General features: G+C 51.5%; 1 protein-coding gene across 3 annotated transcripts in view; it reads left to right on the top strand.

Annotated features, from left to right (window-relative positions):
- ALMS1 (ALMS1 centrosome and basal body associated protein) overlaps positions 1-17,182 on the top strand; it is a 108,533-nt gene that overhangs the window by 29,418 nt on the left and 61,933 nt on the right. For all 3 annotated transcript variants that reach the window (XM_063925378.1, XM_063925377.1, XM_063925375.1), the window contains exons 2-7: positions 1,368-1,524; positions 1,718-1,838; positions 2,366-4,307; positions 4,852-5,011; positions 6,917-8,107; positions 8,418-8,551. In XM_063925378.1, coding sequence (XP_063781448.1) covers positions 1,368-1,524; positions 1,718-1,838; positions 2,366-4,307; positions 4,852-5,011; positions 6,917-8,107; positions 8,418-8,551 — 3,705 coding nt within the window. The remainder of the gene's footprint in view (positions 1-1,367; positions 1,525-1,717; positions 1,839-2,365; positions 4,308-4,851; positions 5,012-6,916; positions 8,108-8,417; positions 8,552-17,182) is intronic.

Raw genomic sequence — 17,182 nt, 5'->3', positions numbered from 1 at the left:
GGACACAGGAGGTGATGGCTAGAGTCAATCCCAGGGGGTGGTGGCTAGGGCTAAGGACACAGCGGGTGGCGGCTAGGGTTAATCCCAGGGGGTGGCGGCTAGGGTTAATCCCAGGGGGTGGCGGCTAGGGTTAAGGACACAGGAGGTGACGGCTAGGGTTAATCCCAGGGGGTGGTGGCTAGGGCTAAGGACACAGGGTGACGGCTAGGGTTAATCCCAGGGGGTGGCGGCTAGGGTTAAGGACACAGGATGTGACAGCTATAGCTAATCTCAGCGAGTGGCGGCCGGGGCCAAGGACACGGGGTGGCGGCTAGGGTTAAGGACACAGGAGGTGATGGCTACGGTTAATCCCAGGGGGTGGCAGCTAGGACTACGGCCACGGGGTGACGGCTAAGGTTAATCCCTGGGGGTGGCGTCTAGGGTTAAGGATACAGGATGTGACGACTATAGCTAATCCCAGCGAGTGGCGGCTAGGGCCAAGGACACAGGGGGTGGCCGGTACGGCTAATCCCATGGGGTGGCGGTCAGGGTTAGGGACACAGGAGGTGGCGGCTCTCGCTAATCCCAGGGAGTGGTGGCTAGGGTTAAGAGCATGGGTTGGCAACTAGGGCTAAGGACATGGGATGGTGGCTAGGGCTAAGGACACGGGGTAGCGGCTACGGCTAACCCCCCTCAGGTGTGTAACTCTAACCCCAAACGACCCCCCCCCCCAATGTCTTAACCTTCACCCCAATACTTACCTTCAGGATGCCGTCAATCGGGGTTCCGGCGCCGGGATTCTGAGTGGTGTCGGAAGTCAATGCTGTTATTCTATCAGCTTCATAGGTATATATGTATTTAAAATTGACGTGTTCTCTGTAAAAACTTTCAGTTCAGCTGCAGGTGACGGACTGTGATTGGCTGATGCAGACTGTCTCCTGTATTCCAGTCTTGTTCCTTACTGGTGTATGTCATTCCACTGGTCTGGAGCGGGACCTGTGTCCAACGTGACTCTACTGCCACCTAGTGGCTGAAGTCACCATTACGCATGATGTATGAGGGCGCTATTGGGTATAGAACCTACTTTTGGTTGTGGGGCTGTCATCGCTAATTGATCAGGTTCCAGTATTGTGATCAGTAACCATTCGCAGTTCTAAGCATTAGTAGAATACACCACCACGGTCATATATACACATGCGCCAGGTCCAGCCTGGCGCTGATCGGGAACATTATCATATATGGGTACGGGACATTTTCACCCATTGCTAAAATAAAAGCAAAAAACGTTCCTGATTTAGCTAATGACTTGCAGACACAGAAACCTCTCTGTTGACTCTTTCTCATCCCTAGAAGGGGTTACTCTGATTAATACCCTGTGTGTCATTCAGGCTGCGGAGTCGTGGTACCAGCTGCTGCCAGAGGCGGATGCCAGCGTGGTGCCAGCGCTGAGCGAGACGCACATGGAGCACACGGAATTTGCCAGCATAGAGGAAGGAACGCTGCAGTCTCTGACCGGCCTGGGGCGGATGCACTCTCTACGCCTGGGTAAGAACAATGACTGTCAGCAGGATAGTAACGCCAGCCTCCTGATAATACGTATGTGTACATAGAATATATTCCCGTGTGTTCTGCACCGGATCCCGAGATGATCCGTGCTATATAATGACTATAATACTGTTTCCGGAGTGTAAGCCTGTGGCTGCTGCCTGTAACCTCTCACCTTGTGATCACATGACAGATATGCAGGACAGCAGCCTGTCCCCATGCCTCCCGCTGCTGACCTCCGCCTCCACCCCAGGACACAAGTTCTTTGGAGACACTTTATTCCAACAGACGGAGACGGACTTTGCACCTCTAAGGTACAGCACCTTCCCCCGTTACAGGGTCCATAGTCTTCTCATAGTCCTAACTCACCGTCTAGCACAGTATAAAAAGCTCTTATGATATAGTATAACGTGCTGGTTATCATTGCTGTGACGTCACTGCTGGTGGTCCTGTATGTGAAGCCTGGGGCAGGATGTACACAGCATGTGTTACCTAGGAGACTGCAAACCCAAATCCACAAAGCTCTGGCTTCCATTATTTTGTAGGTATATTGTTTATTGCCAAATTACACAGAATTTCAGTGACTAGATGGTCAATAAGGTGACCTGATTTGTTCACTTAAATCTTTCAATTAACAAAGTTTATTGCATGTAATTTCCATGGTGGCAGAAGTGGGATTGGGCACAACACACACCTGATTCAGTCTGTTAATGGGCAGTCACACAATATATTAAAAAACCAGCAATGCTTTCGTGACCTCTAGAGCTCATCAAACCGATTTGCACCTTTGTATTTGTGTGTAGTGTTCACTAATCGGTGACCATTGTCCTTGTGTCCCCAGAGCTTCGCTGGATACGTCCGACTTCCCTGGGCCTCCGTCGTTACAGATGAGAGATGCGGTGGTGCTGGCCAGTAAGGAGGTATTGCTGGAGCAGGCAGACCGGGACTTCTCCCTGTCGCAGCACGTGTCGGGAATGAGCCCGGCCGGAGGCGGTGATGTCAGCAGCAGCACGCAGTACCTGTCACAGCATCCACTGTCTGTCAGTCATGGAGACAGAGGAGACCACGTTATTCCCATGGACGCTGACCCTGAATCAGGAGAGATGAAGAGGGCAGCAGGCAAGGAGACCACGCAGCTGTCTGTAGAGGAGCTCAGCCGAGAGGACGGAGCTTTCCTGTGTAGCAGCGTCCCTGCCCCTGTGCTGCTGGAGCTGCTGGAGAAGGAGGTTGGTTTGTCTGGGAGCAGTAGTACATCTTCTAGACGTTCCTCACAGTCCGTGCCTGAGCCAGAGAAAGTAGATGTCTTACAGCAGGAACCCGCCCCAGGGCGACACAGGCTCAACATGTCGGCACCTGGCGTTGAAGCTGAAAGAGGGACAGTACCGGAGCCGTTACGACAAGGAGAAGCATTTCCAGGACACCATGATACAGACGTTCTCCGTAATGTCATGAGGGAAAGCGCAGCGCTCGGAGGAGTTAGTGAGTTACATCCGCCTGGCACGGTCATACACCAAACAGGGCAACCGCCCCCCGAGCCGCCTACAGGCGACCTTCACAAGCAGCTGTGCTCGGAAATCCAGCAACGATACCAGGAAAAGGAGTTGTCAGAGGAAAATAGTGCAGCCGTGCCCTCTGACCGCTCCGCGGAGGTGGCCTACCATACTGATGACACGGCGGAAGCGCACTCCCCCGACGAGATGACCATCTCTCGCTGCAGCATAGAACGTGGGCACAAGGACACAGAGACGCTCCATGCGGGCAACACCCCGCTGGATGAGACTGCGTTCATTGACCGATTGGCTCATCCCATTTCGCAGTCAACACCCGGAACGTTTCCCGTCAGCCGGAAACCGCTCTCTGGCAGGATACAGCAAATCAAAGCCAAACTCACCGGCTCAGAGATGTCTCTAGACGAAGAGCCCTCCGGTGCCTCCCCTAACACTGAGGTGGCCCCCAAAGGGGTGCCCCAGTCTGTCCAGAGCAGCCAAGGCTACCCAGAGAGCAGTGACTCCCAGAGATCGCTCTCCCCACAGAGGCGGAGGATCCAGTCCCTGCCCAGCTTGAACTATATCGAAAAGGTGGGAACTTGGAACACAAACCAGTCGTTTGATGCCCTGGTCCTGCGCGGCCTGACGGGCGTGTCTCCCAAAAAGCTAGCTTACGATGCAGTGGCTAATTCCCTGAACCGCTTGTTGTCCAGGCAGACCAGCGGCACCGTTCCTAGGAAGGGACCGGCAGCCTCATTCAAGGGGGCGTCCTCTATGAGCAATCTGGATGTGGGAGCTAGCGAGTCCTCCGCGGTCTCCCAGCTGGCCCGGTCTCAGTCTTATAACTCTGTAGTACCAGCTGGTGGTGGAAACGCATCGGAGAAGTGGACGGAGGCAGCTGTGGAAGGGCGGCATGACATGGCCACGTCCAGTAGTGTCCGATCTTCTGGCGCTACGGGAAGCGCCTCCACCCTCCTGAGCAATAATGCGGATGATGAAGTGAAATGCAACGATGGAGCCTCCGGTGTGGGAAAGACTGAGGACACCCAGCACCAGGAACGAGAAAAGGAACCTGGTGATGTGGTAACTATGGGTCTCTTCAGTGACGTTTCCCTCGATCACGAATTCTCCAGTAGCTCTCATTCAGGTGGCCCCATCGGAGAGATGCTCCTGGGTTCTACGGCTTCCTCCAAGCACGAACTGACCAGCTCAGATGCAGATCACTTTGTCCCCTTCTGGACACCTGCTGAGAAGACACCAGAGAAGGATGAGCTCAACATAGAGGAGAGAATACCGGTAAGTGCTCCTTCCGTAGTCCTTTAACAGGTCTCCACCCAAATGAAAACCTATTCAGCGCTGAGTGGACAGTGAGCAGTCTCTGGGCAACACTCTGACTCCTATCCTGGCATGTCTGCCAGCCGCCGCTGTCACCCAGCTCATCTGTCTTTCTGAAATGCTGCATTTACCTGTAATGAGCGCTATCGCGTATGATGCACGTCATTACTGCGTGTGCCCCGGAACAGGCAGCTGACCGCTGTGCCGGTCCCTCTACACTCTCGTTCATCGTTGGAATTGCCGGTAATTATAATTTTAGGAAATAAATGTTGATAGAGGTAAAATGTTAATTTGGGCACAGGGGGTCCTTTATATAGTCTTTGTGAGAGAAAGATGTCCTGCCTCGCATAGTTTCATGTAGACAACGGTCCATAAACACTAGAGTGGGATAGATTTACTAATGGCGCAGTATCACGCGGTCCTGAGCCTCCGTTACATCCTACAAGACAGTATTTATAGGCTGCCGTCATGCACAGTATTAATGTGAATTTATTTTGTTTCTTAGACCTATCTCCGGAACCTGGGAATTGATCAGTCCCCTACAACCATCCTGACCCCCTTTGCTCTTAAAGGGCCAATCCGGGAGCCAGAGTTCTCCCCTACGGAACTGCGGACAATCAAAGGTTCCACCGCCACGCCCAGCAGAAGTACCAAGCTCTCAGAGGGTAAATGGGAATTATACTATCTATACCTACCTTCCACTCCCTCCCCTTCTTACTTTCCACTCCCTACCCTACATCCCCTTCCCCATCCTACCCTCACTTCCCCTTCCTCCCCTCCCTCATCCTACCCTCACTTCCCCTTCCTCCCCTCCCTCATCCTACCCTCACTTCCCCTTCCTCCCCTCCCTCCACTACCTACTTTTGCATTCCCTTCCCCTCCCTGTCCTACTCTCCCTTCTTGTTCCTTTCCTACCTGCCCTTCCCCTTCCAAACAAGCACCAAACACCAGCGATGCCTGGAACGGAGGTTGGTCTCTCAGGGACATAGCATCGTGTTTTAGTCCTTTACCCAGTCACATTTCCCAGTGCCTGGAAAACTGTGTTGCCCTATCCCAAGGCCATCAGGCTCTGAGTCTCAGAGATTGGGCCCAGTACGACCAAAATAATCTGCCAGAAAGCCATAGCGGAGGCCACCAGAATTCAGCACTTAATACCCAGTGGGTAGAACTCTAGCCTGCCACCATGTAACATTGCATTTAGGTGGAGCCAGATTCATGGGTACCACACCCAGAAGTGTTACAGCGGCGCATATCTAAATGTTGGGCATCGTAGCAGTAGGTGTGAGTGCAATTTGCATTTCCTGGCTCTACTAGTAGGGCCAGATATTTTGGCATTGTTTCCCTTTTAGCTAACAAACAGGACATCTTTACTGTCACTAGTATCACAGGGTCCTGTACTTCAAGCTACTGCTCATGGCCTTAAGAGTAAAAACATGGCTACTCCAGATGTCATGATCAAAACCAAGCGATGGACAAATTGTGTTCTATGGGATTCAGTGCTTCTACTTTTGCTGACGTGAATGGGAATCCTACCCACCCCGGGCAGTCCACGCACCTTGTTGGCATTCTCACCTTAGTACCTGGCTGTCAACCTTTGCTCCTTGAAGGTCCATAGTCGTCTTTCTTCCCTTTGGGTTTCTTCAAGGTTCTGATAAAACTGTAAGATCTGACCAGGGTTTTCCCAGTATTGCAAAGCCGCCCTCGCAAATTTGTCTCCGACTTTCCAACTTACATGCAGGGGTGGATGGTGACCTACGTCTATGCCATCACCTCCATGCACCATGTTGGCATTCCCACCTTAGTACATGGGTGCCTGCTATAGCTCATACTTTTGCTGGAGTGAATGGGAGTCCTACCCATCCCGTACTGTCCATGGACCTTGTTGGCATTCCTACCTTAGTACCTGGCTGTCAACCTTTGCTCCTTGAAGGTCCATCGTCGTCTGTCTTCTCTCTTGTTTTCTTCAGAGTTCTGCTACAACTGTAAGATCTGACCAGGGTTTTCCCAGTATTGCAAAGCCGCCCTCGCAAATTTGTCTCCGACTTTCCAACTAATATGCAGGGGTGGATGGTGACCTACATCTATGCCATCACCTCCAACAGGAGGGTATCTGAACTGCCCACAAGATGCAGTTCCTCATTGTTCACCAAGAACAATGGCAGCCGATGCCTCAATTCGTCCCTCAGGTGGTTACCCCCAGGTCACCTTATTCAGGATTTCTGTCTGGTCTCTCTCTCGCTTTCTCTTCTTTTGTGCCATGTTTCCCACTCCTCTCTTCTTTCTCTACTCTTCCTTCACTTCATGTTTTTCTCAAGCCCTTCTCTCTTTTCTGCTCTAACACCTATCATTTCTCTGGCTTTCAAGTCCTTTCTTCCCTTTCTCATTCTTCTTTATCCTGGTCTCGAACTGTAATTTCTCCATATCCCTCTTCTCCCCTTCTCTTCCACTCTCCTCCACTTATAACGCCCTACTAATTACACATTCACGGTGTTCTGTGATGTAGTAGCTCAGTGTTTAATACCGGCCCTGTGTGTAATATGTCTTATTGTAGCATTTATTGTCTTGTTTAGGGGGCTCACAGAGTGGTCCTAATATCTCCCAGTCAAGTCTGTATTCATCTGCATCTACAACCAGCGTGTCTATTCCGATGGGGTCAATGGCCGGACCAGAGTCTCCTTCATCCACTGAAATGTCTCCAGTCAGACCCGTCAGCCAGGACGACACTATGGCCCAGGCTATAGAAAGTCCCCTAGAAGAGTGCTCCTTCCAGACATCTGACCGAGAAAAGATGATATTGGCTCCTGCTGCTCCACCAGCTACTGACGTCCGCTTGCCCCAGACTGTATCCCATGCGTTGCAGCAAAGTGACCACACTGCTACTGAATCATCATATGTTAAACAGCTGGTCGATCAGTTTGACTCAGGTGGTTATGACCTACAAAGTGCTGCAAAGCAACCTCTCAACGCGGACTCTATAAATGACTCCTTTGTTGGGTCCAAGACTCTAAAAGAGATCCGGAAACTCTTGGAAGAAGCGGATGATGTTGGCCTTGATGGGACCGGATCTGGTGTACACCTGGCATCTCCTCTAAGAGACCCTTATGGCATGACTCCTCCAGTGGGCCTGAACTTAGAAGACTCTCTAAAGTCTTTAGATTCTCTAAAGTCTGGCACTCTGACTAGCCGGTCGGAAAGTCCATTGGATCTCCTGGTGAAGGACATGTCATGGGACACCTCATTTAACAGCAGCGTAATGAGCGACAACTTGGGAAATAAAGACTCGTGGGTGAAAGCAGATCCTCAGTTTGGAGATTACTCTGGTCATAGTTCTCCTGTTAAGGACAATTCCTACATAGGAGAACTTGTTAAGCCCAGGCGCCACCCGGCAGCAAACATTACTATTCGCGATCATTGGGGACGATCAGAACCAGAGGGCTCTAGTGAAGCAACGGGAAATAAGGTTAAGCCATCTGGTGTCCAGGACAACCGTGACGGGGGCAGATGTGGCGCTGGAGACATAAGCGGCAAAGTACAACGTTCGGAAGAACTTCTAAGCAGCGTGACAAGTTCAGTGGGTAACCTGAAACAGACCCTGGCTCTCACTGGTGCCGGGTACATAAGGAGCAGAGAGGTGGAAAGTGATGAGAGTAGCGGTGACTCTCTGGCTGCGCGAGTTACAAGTCTACTGAAGAGCGCTACTCCGTTCCCTTCTGCATCGCGAGTTCTACAGACCGCAGAGGAAGATGGCGGCAGAGTGCAACGTGAGTATATGGGTATAGGTTTGGAAGTCTAGATGCTCAGGCTTACACAGTTCTTGGCTGTATAGGAAGAGGTATTCGTAACAGGAAAGAGGGGGTTATGTTGTAACTTTATAGGTCAATGAGCAGAGCTAACCCCAAGTAACGTGTACATCTCTGGAGACCCTGTCTCCAAATAAGCATTAATAGAACAGGGGTTTGTATGGGGCTCGTATCACTGTTGGGGGGTGGGGGGAGTGTCCCCCTGGGGTCCTGTTAGGATGTTACTCTGGATTCTGTAAAGCTGAGTGTCACCTTTGGGCTGTGTCGTTAGGGTCTGTGAAGCTGAAACTGGCCAGTCCGCCGATGATGATGAAGGACACAGATCTGAGCGAAGAAGACAGAAGACGAATAGAGGAAATAAAGAAAGAGCTGCTGGATGGAGCTAGGAAAGCTGAACGGCTGAAGGTGCGTGGAGACTGTTATGGGTCAGAGGAGAAGACGCGTACTGCAGTGGGAGATGTGATGCGAGGGGGGATAAATGGATTTTGGTTGCTGGAGAAGCGGCTATAATGAGATTAATAGATCAGCCAGGGTGTGGAAGAATAGCCAGCTGGGGGGCTAGTGTGGCACTGACAGGGCAGTTGGAGAATGGGGCTAGCGTGGCACTGGCAGGGCAGTTGGGGAATGGGGCTAGCGTGGCACTGGCAGGGCAGTTGGGGAATGGTGCTAGCGTGACACTGGAGGGCAGTTGGGGAAAGGGGCTAGCATGGCACTGGCACGGCAGGTAGGGAATGGTGCTAGCATGGCACTTTCAGGGCAGTTGGGGAATGAGGCTAGCGTGGCACTGGAGGGCGGTTGGGGAAAGGGGCTAGCGTGGCACTGGAGGGCAGTTGGGGAATGGGGATAGCATGGCAAGGCAGTCGGGGAAAGAGGCTAGCGTGGTAGGGCATTTGGGTTTAGGGGGGTCGGCAGGACCACTAGTGGGCCCAAGCCTAAGAAGGCTTCCTTTGCGGTGCACTCTTTTTGTATCCTGTATCGTGAATAATATTAAAACGTAACTTTTATTCTAATATGTTAAAGTGTTTTCATGATAGGCATGGAAAGGGTCTAGCGTGGCACTGGCAGGGCAGTTGGGGAAAGAGTCTAGCGTGGCACTGGCAGGGCAGTTGGGGAAAGGGTCTAGCGTGGCACTGGCAGGGCAGTTGGGGAATGGGGCTAGCGTGGCACTGGCAGGGCAGTTGGGGGAAGGGTCTAGCGTGGCACTGGCAGGGCAGTTGGGGAATGGGGCTAGCGTGGCACTGGCAGGGCAGTTGGGGAATGGGGCTAGCATGGCACTGGCAAGGCAGTTGGGGAATGGGGCTAGCGTGGCACTGGCAGGGCAGTTAGGGAATGGGGCTAGCTTGGCACTGGCAGGGCAGTTGGGGAATGGGGCTAGCGTGGCACTGGCAGGGCAGTTGGGGAAAGGGTCTAGCATGGCACTGGCAGGGCAGTTGGAGAAAGCGTCTTGCGTGGCACTGGCAGGGCGGTTGGGGAATGGGGCTAGCGTGGCACTGGCAGGGCAGTTGGGGAATGGGGCTAGCGTGGCACTGGCAGAGCAGTTGGGGAATGGGGCTAGCGTGGCACTGGCAGGGCAGTTGGGGAAAGGGTCTAGCGTGGCACTGGCAGGGCAGTTGGGGAATGGGGCTAGCGTGGCACTGGTAGGGCGGTTGGGGAATGGGGCTAGCGTGGCACTGGAGGGCAGTTGGGAATGGGGCTAGCGTGGCACTGGTAGGGCGGTTGGGGAATGGGGCTAGCGTGGCACTGGAGGGCACTTGAGGAATGGGGCTTGCGTGGCACTGGCAGGGCGGGTGGGAATGGGGCTAGCGTGGCACTGGCAGGGCGGTTGGGGAATGGGGCTAGCGTGGCACTGGGCAGGGCGGTTGGGGAATGGGGCTAGCGTGGCACTGGAGGGCAGTTGGAGGAGGTTCAGTTTTTCTACTGAATCTTATTGCCCCCCAATAACTATACCATAATTGTCCCTATGCAGCGCCCGCTGGTGGCAGGTAAGTTACCGTGTGGTGTGGTGGTATGTTTCTCCTGCGTGGCATTAGCAGCAGTGATAGCCCGGATCACACACGGGTTACATTGCAGTATAGACCTGGTCTCTGAAGGAAGCCGGCCAGCAGCCTATGTCAGGGGCACTAGTGTCATCTCGCTACCCTGATCTCATGGACGGAAGGAAACCCCATCAGGGCCTAGAGAGGAACGTGAGTGACCTGATCAGCGTCTAAGCATGGTCATCGCATGTGAGGCACTGATTGGATGATTCATGGACTGTGTACACGCCATCATCTGACTCTCCATGTCCTCAGTGCAGCGGGGCTAGATTAGAGATCCTGCTGCTCATATATTAGTACTGAGCGTCTCTCCATACTTACGCTACAGGTACATATCCCAGGTGTGTATCCCGCCAATCTTGCATGCTGTGTGATGAGTGACACAATGACAGTGTTGCAGTGTTTCCTCTGCATGTCCCCTGTGTGTAAGCTGCGTGTCACTCCGGACATCCTTCTGTCCTCTTACAGCGATGGTTGTGCAATACTCTGCGTACTGCAACTCAGTGAGCTTCACAGTATACCACCCCACCTGCAGGGGGCACCACCCCCGTCATTTGTGTGATGGTAGGCTGCAGACACAGATAATAATATTACAAGTGTTGTTGTACGATCGGTGTGGATTGTTTGCAGTGGGGGATAGGGAAAGGGTCAGGTGAGTACAGCAAAGGCTTACAGTCATGCACCTGACTCTGGCCGGGACACAGCGCAGCGAGAGCTGACACAAACAACCAAATCCGAACGGTTGTCAGCATCTGGGAGTGTGTATGCTGATAGAGCGCCAGTATAGAGGCACGGATCCAGAGGCACATGCCAGGCAGTGGGCGAGACCGTCTACTGATGGTAGACCCCTGCCAGAGCGGTAGCGCTCTCACCTTTGCAAATTGGGGAACACGGCACCCAGCAGGCAGATGGGCCGTAGGAAGCTGTTTCTATACATGAGCGCAGGAAGTAGAATGTAATGAAAGCGGCGGCTTCTCTTTGTGCTGGGAATGACCCTGATTTGCAGCCTGACGTTCGCTGGTGGCTCTTATTCTATGTAGATTGATAAATAGATTTAGCAGCCGCTGAAGGCCTACCACCGCTGTGTTTCATGGAACAATGACTTGTGTCAGGCTGGCCCCTCTACAAAGCCGCTCGTACAATAGGAGACACTCCTGCCTGCGGCCCGCCAGGCCCCGAAGCTGTTATATATATAGCGGCTCCATTCACTGCACGCTCTGTACTCCATACATTTATTATGTGGCGTCCTTGTACGTCTCTGACACTCGGGAGATAGCACAATGCCCGGATATATTTCTGTCGCTCACACACAAAGGCAGGAGAGGGGACTGAGGTGGTGAAGAGGCGGCAGTCTATACGTCGCCACCCTTGAGAATGTTGTATAATAAAGCACAACATTCTATACTGAGATAAGTGACGGGCCGTACGCATGTGACGGCCTGCTACTCACATTGGCATCAGGTAGTAAGTGGATGTCGGCATACGCTGGCACTTTGCGTCCACCCCACAATCGGGACCTTTGTGGTGTCCAGCAGGTTCTCTGATGGTTCATTAGGTAAGACACAGAAGATGCGGCTTACGAGGTGGGAGGCTCCTCTGTGTTGCAGCAGAGACAGAGATTCCAGGTTTGGCTGACTAGATTGAAATGTAATGATAAAGATATTTTCTCATACGTCCTAGAGGATGCTGGGGTCCACTTCATGACCATGGGGTATAGACTGTTCCGCAGGAGCCATGGGCACTCTTAAGACTTTTCAATGGGTGTGAACTGGCTCCTCCCTCTATGCCCCTGCTCCAGACCTCAGTTTTAGAAATGTGCCCAGGCAGACTGGATGCACTCTAGGGGAGCTCTACTGAGTTTCTCTGAAAAGACTTATGTTAGGTTTTTTATTTTCAGGGAGAACTGCTGGCAACAGTCTCCCTGCTTCATGGGACTGAGGGGGCAGGAGTAGGAACCAACTTCCTGAATAGATTCATGGCTCTGCTTCTGGCTGACAGGACACCATTAGCTCCTGAAGGGTACTGAATGCTAGCCGTGTCTAGATGCTCACTCCCACAGCACGCCGTCACCCCCCTCACAGAGCCAGAAGTCAGAAGACAGGTGAGTAGAAGAAGACAGATCTTCTATCATTGTGTTGGGGCAGAGCTTCTTCCTCAGGCAGCCAGCACACTGCTCAGCGCCATTTTCTCTCTCCTCAGGCTGCAGAGACATCTCTGGTCCTCCTTCACTTCTGACTACAAGTATCAGGGTGCAAAACGGGGGGGGGGGGGGGGGGGGGGACACAAGCGAATTTGGTGCTTTACAAGTGTGTTTTACTGTGTAAAAGCACTGCATGTCAGTGGGCATTCTGTGTTCACAGGCATTAGATATTGGCGCTGGGGTTGTGAACTGGCTGCTCCTAAACTGTGTCCCTCTGACAGATTTTACTGTGGGTCTGTCCCCTATAAGTCCCAGTGTGTGTGTGTGTGTGTGTGTGTGTGTGTGTGTGTTGTACACGTGTGGAAGACATGTCAGAGGCAGGGAAACCTTTTTAGGGACACAGAAGTGTAATGTGGTGGCGCTGCCGGCACACCAAGAGCCTGCATGGGTGAAAGAAATACGTGATAGTATGCATCATTTCAGTAGGAGATTAGATAAGTCTGAATCTCATGCTGAGTGCTGGAGAAAATCTGTGGAAGATGTGATTTTTCAGGGCTCTGTTCCATCCGCAGGCGACCCCTCTGGGTCACATAAGAGACCATTTGCGAATATTGTGAATACTGATACCGACACGGACACTGATTCTTGTGTCGACGATAGTGACTCCAGGGAAATAGATCATAAATTGGCAAAAAATATACAATATATGATTGTAGCTATAAGGGAAGTTCTGGAAGTCACGGAAGCCACTCCTGTACCTCAGGAGAAGGCTTATTTCTATAAAGAAAAGAAATCCAAGGTCACTTTCCCTCCTTCCCACGAGCTTAATACTCTCTTTGAAGGGATGTGGGTGAATCCCGAAAATAAATTTCGTATTCCCAAGAGAATTCAGATAGCTTATCCTTTCCCGGTGGAGGACAGGAAAAAATGGGAGTCACCCCTTGTGTTAGACAGTGCACTGTCCAGGTTGACAAAGAAGGTAATTCTCCCTGCACCTGGCACGGCTTCATTAAAAGAGTCGGCAGACCGAAAGATGGAAACTACATTGAAATCCATTTATGTTGCCAATGGTACACTGCTCAGGACCACTATTGCCTGCGCATGGGTGAGTGCGCTATTGAAAAATGGTCAGATAGTGTGTCATCAGAAATTGACACGATTGATTAAGATTAGATACTCCTTAAGTTAGGAAAAAATCAAAGACGCTGCCGCATACATGCTAGAAGCGATGAAAGATATTGGACTCTTGAGTTCACAAGCCGCTACCATGGCAGTATCGGCTCGGCGGGCATTGTGGATTCGCCAGTGGAACGCGGATGCAGATCCCAAAAGAAATATGGAGGCTCTCCCATATAAAGGTGATGCCTTATTTGGCGATGGACTGGATGCGATAGTCTCTGCGCCTGCACCGGCAAAAAAGACATATCACCCGCACATGCAGTCCTTTCTGCCCAATAAATACAAAAAAGCGAGAGGTTCCCCCTTCTTCGCAGGTAGGGGAAAGGGAAAGAAGTCCACAGCGGCTTCAGATTCCCAGGAGCAGAAGTCTACCCCTACTTCTGCCAAATCTTCAGCATGACGCTGGGGCTCCTTTGCGGGAGGCCGCTCGGGTGGGGGCACGTCTCAAACTGTTCAACCAAAGTTGGATTCTGTCTGGCCTTGATCCCTGGGTGTTGCAAATAGTGTCCCAGGGATACAAGCTGGAGTTTCAAGACGTTCCCCCATGCCGATTTTTCAAATCGACCTTGCCAGCTTCTCTTCCGGAAAGGGAAGCAGTAACATCGGCAATCCAAAAATTATGTCAGGATCAGTTCATAGTCCTGGTACCGTTGTCAGGGGTTTTATTCAAGCCTTTTTGTAGTTCCGAAGCCGGACGGCTCGGTCAGACCGATCCTAAACCTAAAAAATCTGAATCTCTACTTGAAACGATTCAAGTTCAAAATGGAATCACTGAGTGCAGTGATTTCCAGTCTGGAGGAGGGGGACTACATAGTGTCTGTAGACATAAAGGATGCTTACCTGCATGTTCCCATTTATCCTCCTCACCAGGCTTATCTGAGATTTGCGGTTCAGGATTGCCATTACCAATTCCAGACGTTACCTTTCGGTCTCTCCACGGCGCCGAGGGTATTCACCAAGGTGATGGCGGAGATGATGGTTCTCCTGCGTCAAAAAGGAGTCAATATAATTCCTTATCTAGACGATCTCCTGATAAAGGTGAGATCCAGGGAGCAGTTGTTACAAAACATCACACTTTCCCTGTCAATACTCCAACAACACGGTTGGATCATAAATTATCCAAAGTCAGAGTTGCAACCGACGACAAGATTGTCTTTTCTCGGGATGATTCTGGACACAGAAGTTCAGAGAGTATTTCTTCCGGTGGAAAAGGCTCTGGAAATCCAGAGAATGGTAAAACAGATATTGAAACCATCAAGTGTGTCGATCCATCAGTGCATTCGGTTGTTGGGGAAGATGGTGGCGGCCTACGAGGCCATACAGTCTGGCAGGTTCCATGCCAGAGTATTCCAGTGGGACCTGTTGGACAAGTGGTCGGGATCCCACCTACACATGCACCGGAAGATAATCCTGTCGTCAAAAGCTAGGATTTCGTTCCTGTGGTGGCTACACAATTCTCACCTACTAGAGGAACGCAGGTTCGGGATTCAGGACTGGGTCCTGGTAACCACGGATGCAAGTGTCCGAGGCTGGGGAGCTGTCACTCAGGGGGGAAAGCTTCCAAGGAAAATGGTCAAGTCAGGAAGACTGCCTTCACATAAACGTGCTGGAATTGAGAGCCATTTACAACGGCCTTCAACAAGCGGTACATCTTCTTCAAGATCATCCCGTGCAGATCCAGTCGGACAATGTAACAGTAGTCGCGTACATAAACAGGCAGGGTGGAATGAAAAGCAGAGCGGCAATGTCAGAGGTGACGAAGATCCTCCTCTGGGCAGAAAGACATGTAAAGGCTCTGTCGGCAATTTTCATTCCGGGAGTAGTCAATTGGGAAGCAGACTTCCTCAGCAGACATGATCTCCATCCAGGAGAGTGGGGCCTCCACCAAGAAGTCTTCGCAGAGGTGACAAGTCTTTGGGGAGTTCCTCAAGTAGACATGATGGCATCTCGTCTCAACAAGAAGCTTCAGAAATATTGTTCCAGGTCGAGAGACCCTCAAGCAATAGCAGTGGATGTGTTAGTGACCCAGTGGGTATTCCGGTCAGTGTATGTCTTCCCTCCACTTCCGCTGATCCCAAAAGTTCTCAGGATCATAAGAAGAGCAAGGGTTCGAGCAATCTTCATTGCCTCAGACTGGCCAAGGAGGGCTTGGTACCCAGATCTTCAGGAGTTGCTCATAGAAGATCCTCGGCTTCTTCCTCTTCGCGAGGACCTGCTGCAGCAGGGGCCGTGCGTGTATCAAGACTTACCGCGGCTACGTTTGGCGGCATGGCTGTTGAGTGCCGGATCCTAACTCGAAAGGGTATTCCCAAGGAAGTCATCCCCACCCTTATTCAGGCCAGGAAAGGAGTAACGTCGAAACATTACCACCGTATTTTGAGAAAATGTGTCTTGGTGTGAATACAAGAAGGCTCCTACGGAAGAGTTTCAGTTGGGACGTTTTCTCCATTTTCTGCAGGCTGGTGTGGAGGCGGGCTTCCGATTGGGGTCAATCAAGGTCCAGATTTCGGCCTTGTCAGTGTTCTTCCAAAAACAATTGGCCTCTCTACCAGAGGTTCAGACCTTCGTGAAAGGGGTTCTGCACATCCAGCCTCCATTTGTGCCTCCAGTGGCACCATGGGACCTTAATGTGGTGTTGCAGTTCCTTCAATCGGATTGGTTTGAGCCTCTACAAGAGATAGAGTTGAAGTTTCTCACTTGGAAAGTGGTGATGTTTTTGGCATTGGCATCCGCACGGCGGGTGTCTGAATTGGGGGCCTTGTCTCACAAGAGCCCTTACCTGATCTTCCATGAAGATAGGGCGGAGTTGAGAACTCGCCAACATTTTCTTCCGAAGGTGGTTTCATCTTTCCACATAAACCAACCTATTGTGGTACCAGTAGTTACTGACACGTTCACTGAGTCAAAGTCTCTAGATGTGGTTAGGGCTTTGAAGATTTATGTCGCTAGAACAGCTCGAATACAGAAAACAGAGTCTTTGTCCTGTATGCTCCCAACAAGATTGGGTGTCCTGCTTCCAAGCAGACTATTGCGCATTGGATCAGAGGTACGATTCAGCACGCTCATACTACGGCTAGATTGCCGTTACCGACGTCGGTGAAGGCCCATTCCACTAGGAAGGTGGCCTCATCCTGGGCGGCTGCCCGGGGGGTCTCGGCATTGCAACTTTGCAGAGCAGCTACTTGGTCAGGGTCAAACACATTTGCAAAATTCTACAAGTTTGACACCTTGGCCGATGAAGACCTCAAGTTCGGTCAATCGGTGCTGCAGGGTCATCCGCACTCTCCCTCCCGTACTGGAGCTTTGGTATAAACCCCATGGTCATGAAGTGGACCCCAGCATCCTCTAGGACGTATGAGAAAACAGGATTTTGATACCTACCGGTAAATCCTTTTCTCCTAGTCCGTGGAGGATGCTAGGCGCCTGTCCCAGGGCGTACTTTACCTGCAGTTTAGTTATTAGAGTTACACAAGTTGTGTTATCTTAGTTTCAGCATGTTGCTGCAATTGGTTCATGCCTGTTGGCGTGTGTTATGTTGAATGCCATGTTGTGCGGCATGGTTGAGGTGTGAGCTGGTATGAATATCACCACTAGTATTAAAGTAAATCCTTTCCTCGAAATGTCCGTCTCCCTGGGCACAGTTCCTATAACTGAGGTCTGGAGGAGGGGCATAGAGGGAGG

The sequence above is a fragment of the Pseudophryne corroboree genome, chromosome 1, assembly GCF_028390025.1.
Source record: "Pseudophryne corroboree isolate aPseCor3 chromosome 1, aPseCor3.hap2, whole genome shotgun sequence".
Taxonomy (NCBI): Eukaryota; Metazoa; Chordata; class Amphibia; order Anura; family Myobatrachidae; genus Pseudophryne; species Pseudophryne corroboree.
This window is presented reverse-complemented; position numbering and strand designations above follow the sequence as displayed.